Here is a 26,280-nt window from a genome sequence, read left to right on the forward strand (position 1 = left end):
ACAATGTACCAAAACTTACCGAAAATTTACTTAAACACAGATGCCAAGTTATCACAACTACTGATACTTGAACAAAACAACCCAAACGTACTTAACAATGAGGCAAATTAACTTTAACACCAACAGTGCAACCAATACACTAGAATAAGTCTATAAACACCACCGTGTTTACCAAGGCGACTTAATCACAAGTTAACATACATACCGTACCAAAAACAACCAAACACCTTATCAAGTTATTGTGACTAACCACACCAAAATGGTTCAACCAATGAACCAGAGTTAGGCAACAGTAGCAAAGGCAACAAATTAAATGTTCAATATTTCCAAAGAAAAGCCAATTAAACCAACTACACACAAGAGTTCAGCCAATGAACTAGAGTTAGTTTACCAAACAATTACCTTGTTTAAAAATGATGTTGACACCAATATCAACGTGATTCTATTTAATGAATAAAGCACAAACAAATAACACTAAAAATGCAGACAGTTACAATACAAATAAAAAATGGAAATGTACTTTGTGGGGTAGCCGACAATAGCACATGTGAGTGCCAAACCAAATGCTCCCAAGTTATGATCAAGAAGGCCCAACCCACCCAAATACTACAACTAACTGAGCTAACAAAAAAAAACAACCCAGGCTAGCTCAGAAGAAAAAGAGAGGGGAAAAATGGCAACTCCAATCCAGAGTTTCATATGCCACAGATTACTTGCAAGTCAATGTTCAGAGCTTAGTTCAATTGTCCAAATGCTTTAAGTCTGTTATATCTGGTTATCTGATTTTTAAACATTAAGGTTAAGTGCTGCAAAATAAATAAACATAGTTAGCACAAACCTTTTGAGAGAAGCCACGCTGGGAGTCGAAGAGGCCATGCAGTGAACTTTAGCACACCCTCATGCTAGGGTAGTTCACACAAAAAGAGATTCAACAGATTCTGCACGCCAGAGATTGTTATGTTTTAGTGGCGGCAGCAGAGAGCAATACGAAGTGTCAAAAAAGGGGCAATTCTTCAAGCGGATTCTACAATAATATTGTCGTTTCTGGCGGAATTAAACACCATGTCTAACTGAAACATTGAAGAGAGTGCAAAAACATTGCTTCACAAGTATCCAGATGATCTAAATTCTAGAATAATCACTGCTTGGAGAGATGATTCATTTTTCTTCACTGCTAAAACAACACCATTTTAACAGCGAATGCAGGAAAGACACTCCAATGTTTAGATTTATCAATGAAAATGAGTTTATGTATGCATTTCCTAACGTATCTGTTGTAGCCTACTAAGAATGTATCTGTGTCTGATGATTTCTAATTGTTCAGGTGAGCGCTTATTTTCAGTGCTTAAAAGAGTAAAGAATCAACTGCGTTCATCCATTGGGCCAGAAAAGATTGCATTCCTTAGCTCTACTCTGCATTGAAAACAAAATTTTGGAAAAAAATATACACCCATGATGTTGTTATCAGCTTTGCTTTGTTTAAATCCAGAAAACATGTCATTTGAATGTGTTCAATAAGTAAATACTGCAGTTCGGGTATAGTTTTTGTTATTTCATTTTAATTGTGATTGGTACAATAAGGAGAATGAACAGTGTTGTACGCGTCAATGAAATAAATTGACGGCGTCAGCGCAAATTGCCTAAAAACTTTACGCGTAAAGTATTGCGTAAGCTCTTAAAGAAATTGACGGCGTCAGCGCTAATTTCTAGCGCTATTTTAGCCAGGGTCTCACAAAACGGAAGCATTGCAACCAAGTTTAGGCTAACAATTATGGCTATAAATAAAGAACAGGTTTTATGTTTTGAGACTGTATTGTAATGAGCTGCTTAGCTTATTAGTTATTTACTTGTAGAAAAACAAGCATTTCAAAACGTTTGTCTGACAATCTGCTGCGTTTGGGACGCATGATGTCCTTTCCAAGTGAAAACATGCGTTCCACAGTAGCGCTTAATGGTATTGTACGTGTGTTGTATTTCAAGGACAAGTCTTGAAAGCGTTTACTCGGAAAGGGATCACTGTTCCAAGCGTGCTGTGATGGTTTAGCACAGGGGTGGGGTAAGTGTGTGGTACAAGTAGCACCTTTGAACCTTGGGCAGTCGCCATGGATTGTTACACCATGGGTCTCGGGGAACACTGGTCTTATCACACACCAAACTAACAAGTGGGTCCACGTCCCACCTCATGGGCAACAACCTCGACTGGTTGGCTAAAACTTGTTAGAAATCCTGCTGCCTAGCAGGAAATACTTTTTTAAGTAAAGGCTAGGCCCACCGCCAATAACTGTGGTTAGCGTCAGGTAAGGGCATCCGGCTGGAAAATCTATGCTCCAAAATATTATTTTCGGCCCCCCCCCACTAGTGGGGAACAAACCGACGATGGATTATGATGATGATGTGGGGAACCTGCGGCCCGCGTGACTGTTTCATGTGGCCCGCGTCAAAATTTCTTTACCCAAAATATATTGAAACAACAGCTCAAAAAAGAGTAGGCTCTACATTCTCGGTATATTGCGAATGGCCTGTGACTAGTTAATCCATCGGCTTCGCTCCAGACTGACTGATAAAAACGTGGAGATGCAGATAAGAGTTGCAACATCTTCCGTGTCAGCAGACATCACACGACTCACCAAAAATAAAAACTTTCAGCCATCTCACTGGCTGTGAAAGTGAAATAAATCATTGTCTACTTCGCTGCATTTTTTATCTGTAAATAAAATTTCGAATTTTTTAGTGGCCCGCCTGTATTATTTCTCATTTTATGTGGCCCGCAATACTAAAAAGGTTTCCCACCCCTGGTTTAGCATATATAAATCTTTTAACGCGGTCCACTGCACCAACATCGCTGTTTTCAAGGGTATAGAGCTCTTAAAATAATGTATCTTCAACCTCCGCGATGACATTCATTGATTTTCCTCTTTCTCTCTTTGATCCCTCGTTCTCGATACTGCTCACGATATGAGTGATCACTATTTGGGGAACTTCTTCCGCTTGTATATTCCAGGTAGCCATTCCAACCAACGCGAAAACGGGTAATTCGGATGAGTCGCGATGGCCAAAATACATCGTGAAACTCTGATTGTGAAACGACATTTTCCACGAAAACAAACAAAAAATGACACATAGCGCTTGACGCTTAAAATCGGCCAAATAGTTGACGGCGCTATCACTTCCGTCAACTAAAAAATAAATTGACGGCGCTAGCCTCAGCGTCAACAAAAAGTTGACGCCGTCAACGTACAACACTGGGAATGAAATATAATATAGGCCTCAGATTACCATATAGCCCCAGGTCCATCAAAACCTTAATCCGGCCCTGGTTGTGGTACTTAGATAGCTATGGTACTATTTTATTCGTATTGTGTATAATTGTACCGTACTGTTGTCGCAACAGACAAAATAAAAGGTTTCTCTCTCTCTTCTCTCTCTCTCTCTATACGGATTGATGTCTGTGACGCCATAATCCTTTGTTTGTTCCCCTGCTTCATTTATTAAGTTTTTCTCGTTGAAGCTTGGAAGCAATGAGGCGCCAAGTTTCTCTGTTGTGAGATTTTCCTACTGCAGTTTTGTAATCAAGTCCTGACCAGTCTTCAATATCATTAGTCCAAATTCTTGGTGGTCTGTCCCTATTTCGTTTGCCGTTCATTTTTCCTTCTAGTAGTTGTCTTTGAATAGAATCATTGCGAATCATGTGGTCAAAATATTTCAATTTTCTTGATTTAATTGTTTGTAGAATTTCCATGTTGGTATGTATTCTAGATAGATAGTACATCTTTGTTTGTGACTTTATCCTTCCATTATATCCTTTTCCCTACTAAGCTGTCTGTTAGAAATTTCACGTTCTCCTTTTTTGTAAAGCGATTTTTTTTCGTAGATTGTGATTACATAGCTTTGATTACAGGTAGACGATACTCAGTATCAGTAGCCGAAAACTCGAAATAGATAAGTTTCTATCTAAAGTATCTGAGATTGAAACAAACCCCACTGGTAATGGTAAAGGCATATATGGGTTGCTGCGATACCAACCTTTGGGCATGACGCAAAAAAGATCAAGAACTTCGGGACAGTAACAAGGTGGTTGTCTGCGTGCCATTACTTACCCGATTGTTGGAATCTTTGCAAAACAGATTTGATCATGTTTTTAATGATAGTGACTGTCAGCTAGCTGCTGCGTTTCATCTACAATTCAAACTTTCTTGGCTTGACAAGGGTGAAAACATTAAGATTGCTCTGCAGTCTGCATCTCAAAATCGTTAATCTATTACAGAACAGCAGCAATTTCAATATCGACGATGCAGCAAGCAGCAGCGACACTGATGTTGACAATCATGACACAGATAACTTTTTTGCTCCGTTATTTGAAAACACAAAAAAAGAAAGCGAGTGTCGCAAAAATTCTAGATAAATTTCTCGAACGTAACCTAACAAAGACGGTAACGTCTGATGCATTCCCCAATGACGCTAATTTTCCTATCCCCCCTGTGCTGCAGTTGAAAGGCTGGTCTCAGTGGTCTCCCTTGGAAAGGACATTTTAAAGCCAAAGCGAGCTGGGCTTAGCGATCAACATTTTAAAATATTGATGTTTCTGAAAGGAAATTGATGTTGTGCCTCTTCGCTCATTTTAGATACCCGTATAAAAATATTGACACGCCCTACTGGCTACTGCTTATATAGGCCTACAGAGTGTCCTGTGCATGTCGTTTATTTTTTCAATTTTTTTATATTCGGTAGGCGGCCGTTTTGGGCTTAGATTATGGATGTTTAGAAGCATCATAGTCAGGGTTGCATTCCTGAGGGGGCTCGGGGGGCCCAGCCCCCCGAAAAACGAAAAGGCTTGATGTAGGGGGGGGGGCTCAGGGGGGGCTCGTTCAAGCTTCCATTTTTCAGCTTTTCTGGCTGAACAACAACTTCTCGACTGAACAAGTAACACTTTAACAGCTTTCTCACAACAGAACTGCAAAAAAACACGAACATAAGTTGATAGCAATCGCCAATTATCACTTTTGTCAGAAACTCTCCAGACTGGGAATATCAACTTCGTAGTAGCTAATCGTCATGTCAAATGGACTGTTAATTCTCTACTTCAAATAAAAAATGCTATTCAAGAAGGAAAGTATTCGTTTGATGAAGTTGTTAACTTGAGTCCCGGAAGTACAAAAAACTACTCCTTTAAAGGCACAACATTGGACCAGTTCAAAGCTCGACGTAGAGACTAGCCTACCCTTCTTTTGATCGTAATCAGTTTATTCAAGCTTTGGTTGAGAACATTGGAAGCAGGATGGTGGACACCAACAATGAAAATTCTGTGAAGAGCTTGGAAATTATTGTACCAGAGTTATGGCCTGCTGCAGTCGAAGTTCCATGGCAAGAAGGGGAGCACAGATTACGAAAAATAGAGGAGAGATTTCATGTCATCACTCCTATTTCCGATTTTCGATTGTATGTTGACAATCCTTGTCATATACCAGATACGATAAAGTTGCTCAAGAACGTATAGTACTAAACATGATTGCTATAAGTTCTGCTGAAGCCGAACGTGGATTTTCACAAATGAACTTGGTCATTACACAGCTACGATCACGGCTGACCATATCACTTGTTTCAGCAATGTTGTTCATCAGCATCAATGGACCACCTCCTCATTTATGGAATGGCACTGCGGCAACTCAGAAGTGGTTGCAGACTCATCGGTCGGCTGTGGAGGTTCAAGTTAAGCATTCTAAGCTGCCCACATTGAATGAACTCAGATCTCCGCAAAAACTGTTTGCTGGCTAAAATCAAGGACTGTCGTGGTGCTTTAAACTTAGCCCATAAAACCAAAGACCTGGCAGACAGGCTGTTTGTTTTGTGTAATCTCGTTTGCACCAACTTGGAATATGCTTTTGCTGTAATTGGAGTTTTTTAAACTGTTCGTTAATAACTAAATGAGATTTTAGTGTAACTGTCACATTGGCAGCTTATTGGTTCTTATATAGCAAATCTGCAACCACAATCGCTCATTTCAAGAATTGCATTTCCTTACTTTCCTATTGCAGTCAATGTTTTTGCAAGTGTGCTTAGGATTGGCTCATACAAATAAGTTTACAATTGAGTTAAGAGATTGAAATTAGCTCATGCAAATCGAGTTTCAAGTGTAGGCCTACTCAGTAAAAAAAAGCAAAGGAGATTGCAGTGTAGCAACCAAGCCAAATTTCAAACTTATAATTTTATATCCACTAGCGTACGCAGGGGGGGGGGCCATTGGGCCATGCCCCCCCCCTTAAGATGTTGTGTGACGTCACGATATTGAGAATGATGCTTTCAGTCTCTCTATGCTTGGGAATGATGCTTTCAGTCTAAAAAAAAACTTGCCTAATTTTAAACAAAACTGAATTAAAAGAGCGAGTTTTGCCAATACCAAACATTCAAACATCTCAGCCAGGAATTAGCAACAAGAAAACGTAGACTTAGCTTTATTTCCGAAAAATGTCGAAGAAAACATGATCTTATCCTTTTGCTATGCCACCTGACACCACCATTTTACAGGAATATTCATACCCACATTTTTGTTGAAAATGCTCTCAGAATGCACCAAATTCAAAGTAATTTTTCAAAATTTTCTGGGGGAGGCCCCTCAGACCCCCCGCCGCTGGGTGTCGTCTTAGGCGAAAACGCCGTAGGGCTTCGCCCGCTGGTCATCAAACCCACCCTTCAAAATTTCCTGGCTACGCAAACAACACAGCCAAGTGTTAGAGCCCCCCCAAAAAAATTTTAGGAATGCACCCCTGATCACAGTATGTGGACAGCTAGAAGAGTGGTCGCTGTTTTCTAGTTAGGCAACAGCTACGAACAAAGCATCATTTTGCCCTTTATCATGTATTTTTCAACTTGTACTTCATGTGAAGAACAGTAGTCGTAGGGTACACATCCATTTTCTTCAAAAAGTAGCTGTAACTTGTTACTTTTCAAAAAACGGTAACTGTAACTGAATCTAGTTACTTTTTGAGCGAAGTAACTGTTATTGTAACTCAGTTACTTTGAAAGTAACTTGTGCCCACCACTGATAAGACGGTGTCCGGTCGTTTGGTCGACAGACGTTTCGTCGACAGACATTTGATCGACAGGACGTTAGGTCGACAGAACGATTCATTTTAGGGTTAGGTTAGGGTTAGGTCAGGGTTAAGGTTAGTTAACTAACCCTAACCCTAAAATGAATCGTTCTGTCGACCAAATGTCTGTTGACCAAATGTCTGTTGACCAAATGTCCTGTCGACCAAGTGTTTTGTCGACCAAATGTCTGTCGACCAAACGTCCTGTCGACCAAATGACTGTCGACCAAATGATCTGGTACTGATAAAGACAACCAGGCGGAGTTGTCTTGAGCGAGCAATCAGATCTTTGCAACATATTCTCACCTTGTTCAGGCTTTATCTGTAATCCGGCAAACTGTAACGGGACTCGCCGTGGCAGAGGAAGTTTATCAGTTCGAACACAGGGATTTGCATTGGGGAAACATATTGATCGAAGCCAACAAGACCACGCACATCGATTTCATTATCAAAGGAGAAAGAAGAGAATTAAAGTCGCACGGGGTAACTGCTCGGATTATCGAGTTCAAGCTTTCACGCATGACAAAAGGTTGGTTGTTTAGGCTACAACACTCGATACGGTAAAGCAGAGTAGGCATGGGCGCCGATCGCTCTCTAAAATTGGTGGGGACATTTACAAGGAAAGGTAGGAAGGGGTGACGAGCGAAGCGAGCTTGAAAGATGGGGTCTGTTCTGACAAGTTTAATACAAATTAAGCTATATATAATATTTTATTTGTCAGTGTCAGCAGTGGACAGCAGACGTCCAAACACTCGGCGACGAGTCTCTAGCGAATTAAAATCGAAGTCTTTGGAGAGGTCATAGAGTTTGATCGAATTTAAAACTTTGTTGTTCACATGGCAGACCATTGCATGATTTAGCTGTTTCTGTGTCATGGTAGGCCTAGTTCGTAACCAAGTTTTGACACGTCGAAATGTTGAAAATGACCGTTGTGAACACGAGCTGGCTGGTGAAATGAGCAAAAGTCGTACAAAAAGTTCCACTTGCGGAAACATATGCTGAACAGCGGATGGCATCATCCTGAATATCATTCGAAAATCTTCCACAAACTTTCCATTGTAGCCTACTGCTTTCGAAAGAAGCATAGTTCTTGCGCCAGGGACTCGTGTCAGAGAACTCAGGATAATCGTCTACCACACGTGATTGTAAAGTAGCTTTCCACTAAAAAATAAATCTTGTAGAATTTTGTAGTGCTCAAGATCGGTCGACTTGAAATAGTCAGTAGCCTAAGATTTTGTCGCGCGCTGTCAATGACTGCAAAATACTCTGACCGATATTTCGTCTCTGGTGTTTGAAGTTGAGGAGGCTGACCATGGCCATATCCATTATTCATGCTGAAGACGATTTGGGATATTTTTGGGATGTGACAGTTTCCATGACTCAAGTTTGCAATCCTCCATTAGCCTCTCAGCCTTCACAAAGACACGATGAAATTCTTCTTCACTGCGCAGATGGCGGAGTTCAGCACTACAACGTTCAGCATCTTCATGCATGCCAGCCACAGTCACCGTGCAACCTTGCAAGGCTTTGAACGTTCCAGACACTGAATGACAGACAATGCCGCTAATTGCCCAAGTACACTCGACCCAAGAGAAAAGATTTCATAAGCCAATTAACAGTTGTTGCTACATTAAATTTTGAATCAAATTGACTCACGGCTGCTTCCAAGGCTTCCAATACTGACTTAGGCTATAATATCAAGCACTGCTTTTACAGCAGCTGCACGTGTGAGCCATCTTGTTGGACAAATTGGTTTCAGTTTTAATGCAGCCTGAGGCAAAGACTCTTTAGAATAAAAGTTCAGGTAGGCTACAGATGCTTGAATTTCCCAGAAACTTTGCATAGCTTTCCAAGTTCTTGTGTGGATCTTAGAGCATCTCTAATAAATGGCGAAGCTACAATATCTTTTGATATAATTGGATTAGTAATATGTGCCCAACATTTCTACTACGGTCGCCGGTCGGGGTTTCCTCGCATAAAACTAAAATGTTGTGGGCTACCCTCCTTTTAATAGATTTTAAACGTCTGACTAATAAAATTGTGACATTCGGTTAATATTTTCCTTTTTACATTATAAAAATAATGTAAAAAGATGGTGGGGACATATAAAAAGATGGTGGGGACATGTCCCCGCTGTCCTATAGGGATCGGCGCCCATGAGAGTAGCAGACAACGATGCACATTTAAAGCAACATTCTATTGTTTAAATCTATTTGAATCAATCAATTCAAATTACCCAATAGTTTATTTAACAGGAACAGTATAACAGGGGTGTCCAAAGTCCGCCCCGCATGGCATGCCTGGTAAAAAGTTGGACACCCCAGCAGACTGCAGTAGCCTATAATAAAAAATAAAGAGCCCAAAATGAACATACTAAGCTCATGTTCACTGTTCAGCAAACCCTTTGAAAAGAAACTGTTTACATCTCCAGTGCTATTAAATCAAATATTTAACAGGGAATCACTGCCCCTACTCCTACAGCAATGATGATTTTGTTGGTTAAAAGCCAATTTAACAAGTCGAAATTCTGCCACTAAACTTGACTAGAATGAAACCGCCAACCAATCATAAGCTACGGTTTAAGTGACGTAAAAAATGGCGAAAAGAAGATGATAGAAAGCAAATTAAGTGATGGATTTTTTGTCAACTGGTTGGCTTAGGGGTTAGGGTTAGGGCTAGAAAGTAGTCATTTCATTGACGCGGTTTCGATTCCCACCACTGCTATTGCTCTTTTTCTTCTGTAATTACCAAATAAAGTTCAAAACAAGCATTAACTCTCTGGATGAGTGCTAGAAGGGTCACCATTGGACAGTAACCTCTTATAATAACATGTTCTGATTGGTTGGCGGTTGCATTGTAGTCATTCGCAGTGGCAGAATTTCGACTTGTTTAAGTGGTTACAGATTTTGTTGGTTGAAAGCCAAGAAAAATACACACAGAAAAAGATTTTAACCAGAGTGTGCTCGAATTTCCGAGTGAACATATTCAAGTGCATATGAAACTGACAGATGAATTTCCATAACATATCACTTACGATACACTGTGGCAGTGTGGCTTTGTAAAACGTTTTTATCTCTTTTTAAAACAGTAAAATCCAAGCTTTTTTTTCAAGCTATTTGGAAATCACGAGGTCTATTGCAACTTGCAGTTGGTTTATGTCTTTACCAAGACCTGGCAACTGATCCAGAAATCTTTTAAGGCGATGGAGGTGTTGATTACCAGTTCGAAATTTACCGGATGATGAGAAGCATAGTAGAAGATGACTGGTCGCAATATCGGCCCAAAACAAACGTATTCTGGATCGATTACCTTTTGAAGAAATTTTTATAAGCTGTGAGTGGCTAAGATCGATTCGCATCCACTGCGTTGGCAATGAAAAGTTCTTACTATCATTATTAGGCTTCAGTATCCCTAGCTTCAGATACCAACGAAGCACTAGTTAGCGCGTAGATTCGCTTTTTCTGGACGCAAAGGAAGCTTATACAATCATCAGTGTCTAGTTGCAGTTTGGTCCCACTAGTGGGGGTGGCCGATTTTTTTCATTCAGCAATTATCTTTTGCTTGAAAAAGAAACATCAAAACAATATTTATGGATTTTTTTTTTTCAGATAAAATACAAGAACAACCGAAGCAAAGTTCACAAAGATGCGTTGAAAATGTTAAAACATTTAGAACAATCTATTCTTCAATACGCTTCTTGTACACAAATACTTGAAAAAAGTGAACTGATCAAGACATGACATTCGTTATAAATACCAGATGGCAACTTTGCAATAACTGCAGTCTTGAAGAGTCAGACATACTTTCTGAAAACAAAGAATAGCCAATGAACTGACGCACCTACATATTGACGTAGCAATAAAAGAATTCACTGTATATTCTTCATGCATTATCGACTGTATAGAATAATTCAAGGCTGGCGTGGATAAGGTTATTGAAACGCGAATGTGCACTATACTAGTGAATGTACCCTTGTATTGGTAATCGCATAGCAGTTTCTACTTTCTATTATATTCAATTCAATTTATTTTTCTTTGTCAGAATGCAAAAGAAATGATATTGTGAAAAAGAAATACAGTAACAAAACTAACAAAAAGAAAAGGTGGCAAAACCTTAATGGTTTAAGACGTGCATGAAAGGATCTAATATTGCGGTATATGCATCAACAAATATAGTTAAGCACGGCCACCAAACCTGATACTTTAAAATAAGTTGATGAATTAGTTAAGAATCAGTCGCCTCCTCGTTCCTGGAACAACTGGAGCGCCAATTCTTAAAGCAATGAGAACACGACTGAACCCAACATCACAAAAACAAACTAATATACACAGTTACACACACATATTGAAATTACGTAACGGACTATCAAAACAAGGACTATTTACAGATTTCATACAGAAATAAAGTGTTCGCAGCAACGATATTAAGTAGCTTATATATTGCAGAATAAATACATAATATGGCAGCTCATTATCAAGATAAAATAGTTAAAAAAGCTTTGTTTTTTTAAATTAATTTCCTGCGCATGTAAGAGCATAAGAAGCATGATGATATAGCAGCGTGTTTTTGGTATTTCTAATAAGAGTTGAATCATCTTTTATAGCGTCAATGAGGGATGGAGTGTTTTTGGTATCGCTAATGTGGTGGAGATGGTGGGATGGAGAGGTGGAGATTCTTTGGTAGTGCCGATGAAGGATGGAGTGTCTGAGTTGTTTCAAGCGTCTTTTCCACACCAACCTAAATAATAATCTTACGAAAAGTCAAGCGATCCTCTGAACGAACATAATAGCTTATAATAATCAGGGAGTAGTTAGATGCAAGCTGGTAGTAACTTAGTGATATATTCTTATCTGGCAAATATTAAATTATACAAAATGGTATAGTAGCTTATTCATGGAAGAGTAAAGATAATAATCATCATCCTTATCCGGTCGGGTGTAATATATAAGATATACGTATAGTAAGATATGTTATTGTATAATATAGTAATATGTGATATGTAAGATAAATTTACAAAAGTGGCATTTGGAAAGGCATGCTATACCAGGATATGGTGCAACAATCAATAATACAGTTTGGGCAAGAAACTTTACGATAATTGCCTCTACCTAGTGATCGATTTCGAGTAATGGGTAGTACCAAATTTAAGTCATAAGTAGAGTAGACAACCGGAAACAGACGTTGCCGTCGGCTGCAGCGTGGGTCAGGTGTATGTCGGAAGGCGTACACCGATGCATAGCGCTCAAGTCCGCTTTCCCGCAATGCAGGATAAAGATAAACAAACAAACAAACAAACAGATAATTAAAGAGCTACAGCATAGGTTGTTAGTGGTTAATTTTCAAAACGCAAGTGCTTTTTCAAGTTACCGCAAAATATTGAAAAGGTTTCAATTTCGGTGATGGTTTTCGGGAGATGGTTCCACACTTTAACTCCACTAAACTGAATGGATTGTTGAGTCAAGCTTTTGGAGAAGTAGGGGAGGAAAAAGTGATTGTTGCTTCTGGTTGATATTGAGTGCAAATTGTTATTAAGTTGAAATAGAGAATTAAAGCATTGGGGTAAGTGATTGTGTTTGAGTTTGAACATAAATTTTGCAGTTTCTATTGTGTATAGTTCGTCAATTGTGAAGAAATTATGGGATTCAGAGTGATTTGATTCATGTTTTGCAATCATTTTTATAAATTTGTTGCAAATCTTTTGAAGCTTTTTTAAAACAGTTACATGACCATGCTTCCATACACTTATGCAATACCGGAGATTGCTTTCAATTAAGGAATGATAAAGGCAAATCAAATTGTTGGTGTTTAGGTAGGGCTTAACCTTGCAGATAACTCCGAAGTTTTTGCGAAGTTTTTGCAGTAAAGATAGCATGTGGGGTTTCCATGACAAGTCTTCGCTCAGCAAAATGCCCAGAAAACTAATAGTGTTGACACGTTCAATGGGTTGATTGCATATAGGCTAGAGAGTGTGTAAGAGAGGTTTGAAAGTTTATTTGTATTATTGAATAACATGTATTTTGTTTTTTTACATTTAGTGATAACTTATTTGCTGCTAACCAATTTGTTACTCCTGTCATTTCCTCATTCGCCATTTCGAAAAGTTTATCATAATTTTTACTGCAAAAGAATAAATTGGTATCGTCAGCAAACATTATAAATTCAGAGTGTACTAAACATCTCGAAAAATCATTAACATAGATTAAAATATATATATTAACATAGATATTTTATCAACATGATTATAAGATTTTAAAGAGTTTTGTAACTTGGCTATGTGTGCGTTTTAAAAAATTGCGTGTGTTTACTTTTGATGTGACAAACTTCTGCACTCAGGGCATCAGTCTTCAACAATTTTCGATAAAATAACCTCAAACGTGCACCCGAGTTGTTTAACTGACAACCAGTTTTCGATGAAATAACCTCAAACGTGCACCCGAGTTGTTTAACTGGCAACACTGAACACCAAGGTGTGTACTGAAAAATGAGTTCCGCGTATCCCTGCTAAATGATGGGGTGGGCATCCGCGACTTTAAAGGTAGTGGGCTACCGCTACAATACGCCAAAAGTGCGGCGCTACTCACTAGCAGTCGATGAAAAGTAATGCGCGCTACTTCTGTCTTGAGCTGTCTCTGAAAAGCTGTTTTCAAGTGATTAGTGAAGTAAAAGTAGTAGTAGTCCAGTTTTAATCCGGTGACGTCCCCGTTACCGAGGGTGGCCGAATTCACCTCCACATGCCGCAATCGCCTTCACACCCTGCCTCCACATCGATCTGTCTAACGCGTCCTCTCTAGTTAAGCCCACCTTGCTGCTTTCTTCTCCAACTTGCCTTTTCCACGTTTTCTTGGGCCTTTCTTGTTTTTTACGACCTTCCACTCGCACCTCCAGCGCTCTGTTACGGAAAATTTTAATATCAAACGTCATATAAAACCGTTTAGGTCTACTGAATCTTGGCGTCTGACGTAATGGACTATTGCTAAAAATGAGCAGATTGCAGAATCGTTTGCAAGACCTGTAAAACATTTGCAGCTGCGGCATAACATTACATCATCGTTAAATCTTTAATTACTTGAACGAGTGTAAGCCAAACTTGAGCAGGTGTGAGCTAGACTTGAGCAGGTGTGGGCCAGGCTTGAACAGGTGCTTGAATAACTTATCATTGCCTATCATTATTACGTCACATAGCTGCTTACGTGCGTTTGAGATATTGCAAATTATTCTGGTCATTCGTAAAATTGTTGCTTGAAAGTTAGTCGCATATTTAACTGTTTTGCTTAGTGCTGCCAGCTGGACGAAATTTCCGTCTTTTATCTAGGTAGTTTGTATTGTATAGTGACAAGTTTTTAGTGGTGTATCGCGTTGCACCCCATTTTCGTCAGCTTTGAGGCTATTTTTACAGAAATACAATTCTTGAATAGACGTTTCCAGAAGAGCGTTTCTTTCGGTCATTGCATACAGACGAACGGATCCGAGAATCTTATGTTACAATTTTCCCACGAAGAGATTATGGTTTACCGCTGTGACCACGCTCTTCTTAAAACATCATCTTCATCCCTTCTCAAAACATGCCCATATCACCTCACTCCATTCGCTTTCGCCAACTTATCAACATTTTCATTCAACCCAAGCAAGTTCATAAGTTCTTCAGTTCTTCCTTTTATCCATCAGCTTCACACCACACATTGCTCTTACCATCGCTCTCTAATAGGGCCTATTACGTTGCAGTAGCCTAGCCTACTACATTTGCTAAAACTCTATTATTTCTACGTCTTTTTGTAAAACACGTTCTGGGTGAAATTTTATTCTATGTTCCAGTGTTTCCATCAAAATTCTATAAAATCCGTTAATTTTTTTCCACTTAAATTGTAAAGTAGCTGAAGCGCGATTGAAACAAATATAGCATCTGTTCGCTACCTCGAATAAAAAGTTCTGCAAACCACTACAGTAAACAAAAATGTTTTGGCGTCACCACCCGCCTCTGGTAGGCCTACGTAGTTCGTAACTTGCATGTAAAGGTGTATGAGTAAATTTTGGGTTATGTTGCGTTTTCGGATTTTTTGTCCCGGTCCTATTGCCAATAAAAAAAAACACGATAAACTCAATTCTTAGTACAGTATTAATAATAACGAAAGCTGATGATTAGGCTACGGTACTATAAAGTTTACAACATAGTGTAAAAAACAAAAAATCGGTAGAATTCAATTTCGATTACGGTAATTTTCTTTTGTGAAATAGTAGTTCAATAGATACTGCTACAATTATATTGTAAGCTAGGCTACCCTGTGCAGTGTGCAGCATTTGTTTATTTAGCCTCTCATCTGGTATGACTTGTTTCTCGCCTTTAACGATAACCGAGTAGGCTAATATTGTATTTGATAAGGTGTGGCCCATAAAAAGCGTTCTCATATAATTACTCCCTCCCTTATTGCCACAAATTGTCCGCACTGCGTTAACCCCTCCCGACGGACAACATTACAGATATCTCCAAAGTGTAAGTGTCCATTGTGGTTCCATAAAGTTGTATTGCTTGTGTGCGACCACAAATACTCCATTGTCTTTTTGCTGGAGTGACAGTTTAGAAACAGTTAGTCTGCCCGTTAGCTCAGTGGTTACGCGCCCCCACTCAAGATCAAGCGGCGCTGATTCGACTCTCGTGGTATGTGCCAGAGCAACGCATTTCAGGACTGCTCTCCATTCAGCGGCACCCAGTGGATGGAATCACAACAATCGGAAATATTTCACTCTGTCAATCTCGACAACAGGCCCTGCGTCAAGAGCCTTCACAAGTATGCGAAACAACCAGGAATAACCTACAAAAGGCTTTGCTAGTCCGAGGATAAAGATTCAAAACCAAACCCTCTAAGTAAGACTAAGTTATAGTTAACTATTTCAGATCCTGTGAAGTAAATAAAATAATTAAAAGAACTTTAAAATTTGAATTAAAAGGCTTTATAAGTTACAAAATTGTGTTGTAATAATATTACAGCAACACGTTCCATAGCCTACTTTTCAAGTAGCCTGTATCGTATACAAACTCGTTTACGATAACAGCGACTGTGAACAAGTTGCGTTAACTTCAAACACATGATAAGGAGTAAATGCCTGTCACAACCTACATACAAGATTAGCCGAAAACAACTTTCTTAAGGAGTTGAAAAAAAAAACTAAATATAAACTATCGGACCACATTATCCACAAACTAGCCCTACGTCCCTGTTTAGCAGGAACAGTTTCAACGCCTTGTCCCTACGTCCGGTCAGAAAAAATGTGGTTTGTTTGTTGTAGGCTATCAGGCTCACCTGGTGGTTGAAGATTTAGATTAAGTGGACGGTAAGGCAAGGAAGCCAATCTTCAGGCATGTCTTTAAGTGTCCTGCCAAAGACACAGCCGCATGCTCTTGAGCGGTGTCGAACCGGCGTCTTTTCTAGTGTCGTTCCAGGGTTCTTGGCTATGCAGCCACCATAGAGCATGTGGTGTAATGGAGGCTCCTAAAACTTGGCAGAACAGCATGCACAATCGTCCTGTTGCAAATTCGCAGGCTCTTTTCACACTTGATCTGCAATGGCTGCTGTGAGGATAAGAAACATTTTCGTCATGTGATTGAATCATTGAGTGCTAAAAAGAAAGATCTTCCTCATAGGACCTTCGCACTGCCTGGTTTAGCAAAGATGAAGATGCTCAGCAAGTGTCCTCTCACTTTGCACAGAAAGATTATGTGATCAAAGCCAGAATGCCGCGCAGCAGCGGCAAACATTGGGCGAGTATCTTATTCTGGTTCCATAATTTGGATCTAGTTCTAAAAAGGATCCGTTATTCTAAAATGGTCATTTCAACTGCATGATTGATTTTGTGCGAGTCTGATCATGTGGCCCGCGATGCATTTTTGAACTTTTAGATAGGCTACTGTAATTGACAATTAAAACTCAAAATGTAATTCACATCAAAAGATAAATTTCACTTTAAAATTGCTCAAGAAATCTGAAAATGCCTATCAAACTCACTGAACTTTTTTTCTCCAGGTCCAAGTCGTGCCGTTTGCATTTTTGTTTTGTTTTTACAGTGTTTTTTTTTCCATGTCTTTGTTCTTACTCCTCTTTCCTTTTTTTGGCGATCTTACGTTCTTGGTGCGTTTTTACTCCCTCTTTCATTGCGTTTTTATTATGTTATTTGAACGTTGATGAACTGTTTTATCAACATTTGCAAAGCACACGTAGGCTACAATACATATAACTGACATCGTGAGAACAATGAACATAGCCAGGTCAGAGACTTCAAAAAACCGGCCTGCCACACCCGCGGTGGTGGGGACCGGCGTGTTTTTAGAGTGGCGATATACCTGGGCCCCCGGGGAGAAAGTCCACCAGCTTAAATTGCAAAATGCGGGGCCAGGTAGGGGAGTCGAGGTACCTGGGGAAGGAGAGTGATGGTCGAAAACTTTGTAGGACCCTACAGCAAAATTTAGAAAATGGAACGGGCCAAAACCGGCTTAACTTTCCGCAATGCGAAGATATTGCGGCCCTCGGGTTAATTTACAAGTCCTATTCATTCGACCCTCAGAGCAATTTGCGTTCGAGACCGTTGTTGTAGTTGGACATCCCATGCTTATATAAATCCATGGATAACATGATTCGCAGATTAGAGGTTGTAAAATCATAGAAAATCTTTTTTGATCTCGTTCCCCCTGAGACTATTTTCAAATCAGATTTTGGAAACTTAGTACGGTATGCACTATGCAGTTGAAATGACCGCAACTTATATCGACTCTATTCTACGTTCAACTGAATTTTGATTGTTTGCCAAATTCAATTCACAATCTGACGCACAGCGCTTAGACTGCCAAGACAACGAACTCTTACAGAAACATGATTTCCTGGAAAAGCGTTTGTATTGATTTAGCACATAGGAAAGCTTGAACCAGTGCCGGTCTTAGGGTTTTTCGGGCCCTGTGCGGAATATGCTTTTGCGGGCCCCAATGACAATAATCCAATTCAGTGGCGTACCTAGGTAGGCTACTTTGAAAGGGAAGGGGCGGTGGTGGCGGCGTGATCGCCAAAGACGACAACCAGCGGCGGGGGGTCTGGGGGGCCTCCCCCAGAAAATTTTGAAAAATTACTTTGAATTTGGGACATTCTGAGAGCATGTTCAACAAAAATTTAAGTATGAATGTTACTGTGAAATGGTGCTGTCCGGTGGCATAGCAAAAGGATAAGATCATGCTTTCTTTGGCATTTTTCGGAAATAAAGCTATGTCTCTACAGTATGTTGAGTCTGGATGCAACCTATTTCGTCCCCTGAAATCGTGTAACAAAATTAAATTTCGACTTATTTCGTCCCCTGAAAAGATCGAGAAATTTTGAAATGTTTGCGGCAACTCCGATCAGCGATTTCGGCCATGTCGTTTGTTTTTCTCGATCTTTTCAGGGTACGAAATATTCAGGCGACAAAATAGGTTGAATTCGTTGAGTCTCTATGTTTTCTTGTTGCGAATTCCTTTGTTGAATTTTTCCTTTGAAAATGACAAAATTACTGCATTTTCTGAGTAAAATGTGGGCCCCCTAATTTGCGGGCCCTGTGCGATCGCACGGTTTGCACATCCCAAAGACCGGCACTGCTTGAACAATAGTTGTTATGGTGCTTCATACCTGGGAAACAAATACATCTTTGGGAATAAACAATGGATTATAACGACAAGACACGCAATCTATCGAGCTTTGTAATGATGTTCCAATCAGATGACTTAACGACATAAAAGGTAAAGTGTAGCATATGTTAAAATTGGCTGTGAATCAAAAGGAAATTGCAATTACACAACAAAGAAAGTAGAAACTTCACGATTTTTTAAATAAAGACTATCATCACGCTCATGAACATTTGAAAAACCTCGGGCCTGTGACGTAGAACTCTTTAATCACGATGGAACTGATGACTCAAAATACAGATTTGGTTCAAATTCTCCAACCGAAGTTTATACGAAGTTTCGGAAACAGGCGTTTTTCGTATGACTCATCACGAGAAAAGACGTAAGACGAAATACAACAATAACTATTTTTAATAGAGATCCGAGTACTCTTTCTATTAATAGTATGCTTAATAAAGCAATACAAAATGTTTGAAAGAGATGACCAGCCTGACAAACCATAGCCTACCAGTTGCTTATGTGAATGTTAAAACACAAAAATATATTGCCGAAATGAAGAAATAGTGGAACTGGATTCAAAAAGTTGCATGATTGTTGATTGCGTTTGAAGTTGAGGAAAGCTTTCGAAACGAAACTTGTAATTTTAATACACCAAAAAAAGAAAACGAGGATGAAAGACTGTTTCGAAAACAAAAATACATACAAAAACACGTATTTATGATAATTGCGACGTCAACTTCCATGGTTACTTTAGGTAGCACCAATAATATTTCGCTGTTATATGCACGAGGCAACTCACTGAATCAGTCACCGGCGTGATTGGGAAAGTTCTTAGAAGAAACTGGCTGAATTAACAAACTTGGTAATATTAAAAGTCGTGGGGAATTCACCAAGGAAGAAAATTTGAAAAAGAAAACACCATTTGTAAAATGTAAGCCCACATAAATTCAGACGAAAACTCATTCAATAGAAGCTGACAAAAAATAAATTTCAAAATGGATGACATACAATTAATGATTTCGCATATGTTTACAATTCAGAATATTTCAAGCAATACTTGAGTGATCAAATACATGCAATACTATACTGAGGCAAACAATACTAAAATAAATTGATCGTCCTTACTGCATGGCACATCATAAAGTTCATACAATTCTCGATGAAAAATCGAGCAATAATATAAATGATAGGCCATTTAATACACTGTATGGCACTTTTCTCAAGCAAGGTTTAGCTGCAATTCATTGTTATTTCCTTCTTTCGAACATTTGGTGAAAAAAGTTGAAAAAATAGTTCTTGTTAAACAACATGCTCACAGCTCAGTGCACTGGCAAGTCAAAAGTTGACACACTGCTGTTTTGTAAAGTAAAATGCATGGTTGAATGAAACCACTTTTTAATACGGATACAATGTTTACAAACATATTAAAATGTAACAATAAGTGCAAATAATGTAAGAAGGCAATAAAAAAGTCATAGAAATAGTCAGTGCGAACAATATACTTTTTCAAATGTACTAATGTGAGTATTGTTATATTTCCAGACGTTTAATATAAAATAAACAATAATAATTGTAGCAATAGCCAACCAAGTGAGAAAACCATTTACCTCTTGTTACTTACTGGCTCAGTGTATAAAATCAACGCAATATATAGTAAGAAAGAAACGCAAAACAATCAACTAAGGAACGTGGTACAGAACGCTCAATTGATTACACGCGCAGTGCGGTGGTAATCAATTCCAACGTCTGTACCAGAAAACGCTGAACTGTGATTATGTAGTGACGCTGGTCACGAGTTACATATATTCAACGTAAATAAAATGACGACTATAACACCTCCCCCGATAATTTTTATACACCAAGAAAAATATGAACAAGACACCGAATTAAACAATAACTCTCAAAGTCCGAAACGGGCCGGAGGTCTGCGGCGACGGCTCGACCTTCGTGGGTTGTGTGGCCCGAATTCCGGTACAGTCGGTGTGTCGTCCGAATCCGTTCGAGCTGAGATGGAGACAGCGGAGGAGTCGACTGTTGGTGCAGGAGTTTCTCCCGGCTCCTGGTCCTCCGATGATGCATAGCGAGGTTGCAGTTGGTCCATATGGCGCCTCCACGTCGGACCATGTGGCAGCAGACGTACCAGGAAGATTCGGCTACCCTGTCGCTTAATCACCTCGGCTGGAACCCAACGAGGATCCTGGCTCCGTCGTGGAGTGAATGATAGCGCGTAACAGGGATCTCCCGGTTTGAAATGTCGTTTTGTAACTTCAGAGGCGTCCGTGTTGTGAGGGTTTTGTCGGGGTACCACTTGAGACGGTGTGGGGAGAAGCGTGTCGATCTTGGTTCGAATCTGACGATTGTTGAGTAATTGGCTTGGAGAGTAGCCACTCGGAGTGGGCGTGCGTCGATAATGCTGTAGGAATTCCAAGACTGCTTGTTTCGGGGGCAGGGAAGATTTGCGAAGTGCTTGCTTGAACGTACGTACGAGGCGCTCCGCCGCTCCATTGGTTTCCGGATGGTAAGGGGCACCCGTGATGTGTACCATACCCCTCTCCTTACAGAAAGTTTGGAATTCTGTGGATTTAAAAGTAGTAGCATTATCGGTAACTACAGTATGGGGATAGCCGAAATGAGCAAAATCTTCTTCTAGCAGGTTGATAGTAGCTGTTGAAGATAAGGAAGTAGTAGCATGAATACAAGGGTATTTAGAAAAAGCATCAATGCTGAGTAACCAATGGTAACCCATGAATTCTACCGCATGATCTATGTGTAAGCGACTCCACGGTGCTTCTGGAACCGTCCATGATTGGACCTGGGTTTTAGATTGCGGTTGATATTCGCCACAGGTACTGCACTTGTGATAAAGTTCCGCGATGTCTCGATCGATGTTTGGCCAGTAGACGGACGTCCTTGCCAACTGCTTCATTCTCTCAATGCCGAAATGTCCTTCATGAAGCAACTGAAGAACGGAAGGACGAAGTTTGGAAGGGATGACCACTCTGGAACCGTAAAGTAGACACCCGTAACAAGTAGAAAGAGAGTCTGCGTACTTACGAAACGGTTCGACCGGGTCTTGTGGAGAAGACTTGGCCGGCCATCCTTCATGAATGAAACGCATTACCGTGGAAATGATAGGATCTTTAGAAGATTCTTTACGCAGTGAGGCGGCATTTGGGGTCTGGACCTGCAAATCCAAAGCATCGATAGCACAGACGATATCAATGTCATCCACACTTTCCTCTTCATCGAAGACTTTATCCCCTCCTGCTGGTAAGCGACTCAAAGCATCAGCGTTTTGATGATCCTTCGTCTTCCTGTACTCAATAGTAAAGGGGGTCCCATACTTGATTCAAGTGTCGGGTATGAGAAGATAGGGTTCTCATTGTACTAAGCCTTCGGCACTATGGAGAGTAGGGTGGCCAGTTCCTTTCTCTCGGCCGCCTTTACTTCAGCAACTACGCCCACCCAATTTATTACACCCTGGGTAGAGGTGAGCGGTGTTTTCAACAACCAGCTGAAGCCGGGAGTCGAACCAGGTTTGCATAATTGGAAAGCCAACGCCTTATCCGTTGCGCCATCCCACCGCTTGCCTGTACTCAATAGTGTATGTAAATTGCGACAAAAAGAGTGCCCAACGAGCCAAACGATTTGCTGCCAAAGAAGGTGTCGATTTGGTCGGGCCAAAAAGACTAAGCAATGGTTTATGATCTGTGACCAAAATGAATGATCTACCAAAAAGATATTGATAGAATTTCTTTAGCGCAAAAATTATCGACAAAGCCTCTTTCTGAATTTGACTATAGTTTCTCTGAGAGGCTGTTAATACTTTTGAAACGTTTGCTATAGGCCGTTCTGTGCTATCTGGGTAACGGTGAAACAAAGTAGCACCAATGCCCACACTAGAAGCATCACATGCGATACCTACCGGAAGTGACGCATTGAAATGTGTAAGAACCTCATCAGTAGATAGATGATGCTTCAGCTGAGCAAAAGAGTTTTCCTCTTGTTTTCCCCATCTCCAAGGAATGTCCTTTTTCGTGAGATGGTATAGTGGTTCTGCTACAGTAGAAGCGTTCAACGGTAGAAACTTCGAATAAAATTGTAAGGAACCTAAAAACGAACGAAGAGAAGATACGTCAGTGGGGGCAGACATCTCCAGTACGGCGTTTACCTTGGGACCTTTGGAGATGCCCTGCCTGGACAAAATGTGTCCGAGATACTCTACCTGAGGTTGTGCAAACTTACACTTGTCTTTCCTACACCTCAGGCCTTTTGAGTGAAGTCGATCGAGGAGCCGTCTAAGATTCTGGAGATGCTCCTCAGCAGTAGTGCCACTGACAAGAATGTCGTCTAGGTAGACTGCAACCCCTGGAAGGTCGGCTGTAAGGTCGTCCATGATCTTCTGAAAATAACCTGGAGCAGAAGATATGCCAAAAGGTAAAACATTTTGTAAAAGTACGCCACGGTGAGTGCTTAATGCGAGTCGTTTTCGACTGTCAGGACCAAGTCGAATCTGATTGTAGGCATCAGCCAAGTCTATCTTGCTGAAACCATACCCACCACCCAACTTTTGCATTAAGTCTTCTGGTAAGGGTAACGGGTGACGATGGGTCTCCAGGGAAGGGTTCACCGTGACTGAATAATCGCCACATATGCGTAACTTGGCCTTCGCTCCTGAAGAGTTTGAAGGCTTACGGACTGGAACAACCGGTGTGCCCCAATCGCAAATCTGAACTGGTGTCCATACACCACGTGCAATGCCCGAATCATAGGCTTGTGCTAAGTCCTCCTTTAGCGCGAAAGGTACAGGCCTAGGTTTGAGAAAAACAGGTTTAGCATCAGAGTTAAAATCTATGTCTAGTTCATAATCTCGTAAGCACCCGAGTTCAGGCTTAAAAACATCTTTGAACTCGTCACATAAGAGGGAGCATGCTTTCTCCAGACTCTTATCAGGCTTGTCGTATGACTGGATACTCTGTAAAGTAGAATAGTTAGACAGAAGGAATTTATCGATAGAAATTCCTAAAGACGAGATTGCATCACGACCTAGCAAGTTCAGTCCTTTGACTGTCGTGACTACAAAAGGAATATTATCTGACCTTCCCGTGGAAGGACAAGTTACCTGGGCCGTGAAAGAACCCGTGATTGGTACTAGATGCTTGGTAGCAGATTGGAACTGCGACACTGGTGCTTGCAATTGAGGTGCGCCTACCCGAGTCCAGACGTCGCTGGAAAGGAAATTTCCATTTGTAGCAGTGTCCAGTTCTAAGTGTGTGGTTACCGAATTAATGGAGATCGGTACTTCCAACTTTGAATTTCGAGGTTTTCTGCAAGAACTAGAAAGCATGTTAATTTCCTTAATACAATTTACCTTAGAAGGTTTGAACTGTCTAGCTTTCTTTCGACAAACACTCTGTAAGTGTCCCGTAATATTGCAGAAATTGCAAGTGGCTTTCTTAAACCTACAGTCATTGGCGTTGTGGTTGGAATTACCACAGCGATAGCATTCTTTATTTTTAGAAGAAAAGAAAGTACCTGTAAGTTGCCTAGTTTTTGGAGGTTTGCTGATGGTCCTTACTTTCGCAACTGGTACTGGTGGAGTGCCGTAAACAGTTTCTTTGGCCACCTTGGCTGCCTCTTCGGTTTCTGATGCAACCTCTACCGCACGTTTGAAAGTAAGTTCATCAGCTCTGATTTTGAATAACGCCTTAAGCACCGCCTCGTTACCTATTGAACAAATAAAACGAGTACGTAAAGCTTCGTCCAATGGATTTGAAATGGACGAGAAGTCACAGGTGGCAGCTGCCTGGCGTATGCGGATGGCTAGTTCTTGAGCTGTTTCACCGGGCTTGCGCTTCATTTCGCTCCAGAAACGGAATCGCTCCCTCACGATGAAGCGTTTTGGGTCGAATTGTTGAGCCATGTAATTTGTAATTTCCGTCATGGTGAGATCGTTGACTTCTTTTGGGTTTGTTTCCTGCGCAGCCAAATTTGTTAACATTTTGTAGATTGTAGGTGATTGATTGGTGAGAAAAACCTGCGGCATTTTGTCTTGTGCGACTGAATGTGCTGCTACAAAGGTGTTAAACCTCTTCCAATAGTCTGCCCACAGTTCAGTGGTGGCATCAAACATTACGAACTTAGGTAAAGATACCTGTTGTTGTATTGTTGTTGGTTGTGGTCTTGAAGTTTGGGCTCGTATTTCTCGTAGTTGTTCAAGGTGGCGCTTTTCTTGGTTGGCAATTTGATCTTGATGACGTTGTTCTTGTTCTTGGTGACGTTGTACTTGTTCTTGGTGACGTTGTACTTGTTCTTGGTGACGTTCTTCTTGTCTGGCAATTTGTTCCTTCGTCTGGCGTTCTTGGTTGGCAATTTGTTGTTGCAGGACTTCGATCAGTTTCTCCATGTTTCTAAAATCCTGTAGAAATTCTGTAAAGATCCTGCCGGCGACGCCAGTTAAATGTCTGTTATATTTCCAGACGTTTAATATAAAATAAACAATAATAATTGTAGCAATAGCCAACCAAGTGAGAAAACCATTTACCTCTTGTTACTTACTGGCTCAGTGTATAAAATCAACGCAATATATAGTAAGAAAGAAACGCAAAACAATCAACTAAGGAACGTGGTACAGAACGCTCAATTGATTACACGCGCAGTGCGGTGGTAATCAATTCCTACGTCTGTACCAGAAAACGCTGAACTGTGATTATGTAGTGACGCTGGTCACGAGTTACATATATTCAACGTAAATAAAATGACGACTATAACAAGTATAATATTGGTTTTGGTGCAGAAAAAATGTCAAGCTACATTGCAAAAGCGTAATACAAATATGTGACTTCAAATGAAATGCTTTGAAATCACAGCTATGTTTTTGTTGTGGGACAGCAGTTGAGAACTATGTGGCATGAAATAGTGGTGTGATACTGATGAGCCCAGCCTCATGGGCGAAACACGTATCTATCACTGTCAATTCTTGCTACACTCGACTGTCGAGAAACAGCAACGTTTTTATTGACAATAACTTATTTACTATAACTGTATTGAAGTCTTGGCAGAATACTGCATAGTAAGTTGAGTAATTTATGACAAGGATCCAAGAATTTTTGACAGTTATGATAAATATTTTTGTCCTCAGGCCAAGAAAGGCTCTTCTGACAATTAGTACCAGATACTGCCAACCATCAAAACAAGCTCACCTAACGATTTTGGCTGTCTAGGTTTCCATGTGTAGTATCACTGTCAATAACCATTTTACAACTTTTATGGCGCATTCATTATATCCCACTGATGAAGATACTTGCAGATCAAAGCAAGATACCAAAGCGGTATAAATCTTATTCTCCACACTGTGTTTCAGCGATTCTTTTTAATTTTGGCTTTCACACTATAAAAGTTTAGCATTTTTAAGTATATTACATAAGTACTAAACCACATCAGCAAACAAGAACTCTACGGTACTTTACTAGCAGGAGCCCTGTTTGAATTGACACTAGCAACAAACCTTTTTAAGTTAGGAAATTAACCTCAACCTCATGGTGTGTCAGGTTTGTTAAA

The 26,280-nt window shown here is 40.3% G+C and overlaps 2 protein-coding genes across 2 annotated transcripts; one reads left to right on the forward strand and one right to left on the reverse strand.

Moving 5' to 3' along the window:
* The first annotated feature begins 3 nt into the window (after nucleotides 1-3).
* On the forward strand, nucleotides 4-10,716 carry LOC145766132 (serine/threonine-protein kinase haspin homolog). Its single transcript, XM_082577788.1, has 4 exons — nucleotides 4-87; nucleotides 7,401-7,614; nucleotides 10,285-10,418; nucleotides 10,694-10,716. Exons 1-3 carry the CDS (start codon nucleotides 4-6, stop codon nucleotides 10,413-10,415), a joined length of 429 nt encoding a protein of 142 aa, XP_082433914.1. The 3' UTR covers nucleotides 10,416-10,418; nucleotides 10,694-10,716.
* On the reverse strand, nucleotides 10,481-25,126 carry LOC145766133 (uncharacterized). Its single transcript, XM_082577789.1, has 3 exons — nucleotides 24,875-25,126; nucleotides 24,131-24,697; nucleotides 10,481-10,546 (listed from the first exon to the last, which is right to left on the reverse strand). Exons 1-3 carry the CDS (start codon nucleotides 25,124-25,126, stop codon nucleotides 10,481-10,483), a joined length of 885 nt encoding a protein of 294 aa, XP_082433915.1.
* Between the last annotated feature and the right edge of the window lie 1,154 nt (nucleotides 25,127-26,280).

Source organism: Aplidium turbinatum, chromosome 3 (assembly GCF_918807975.1).
Source record: "Aplidium turbinatum chromosome 3, kaAplTurb1.1, whole genome shotgun sequence".
NCBI classification, from domain to species: domain Eukaryota; kingdom Metazoa; phylum Chordata; class Ascidiacea; order Aplousobranchia; family Polyclinidae; genus Aplidium; species Aplidium turbinatum.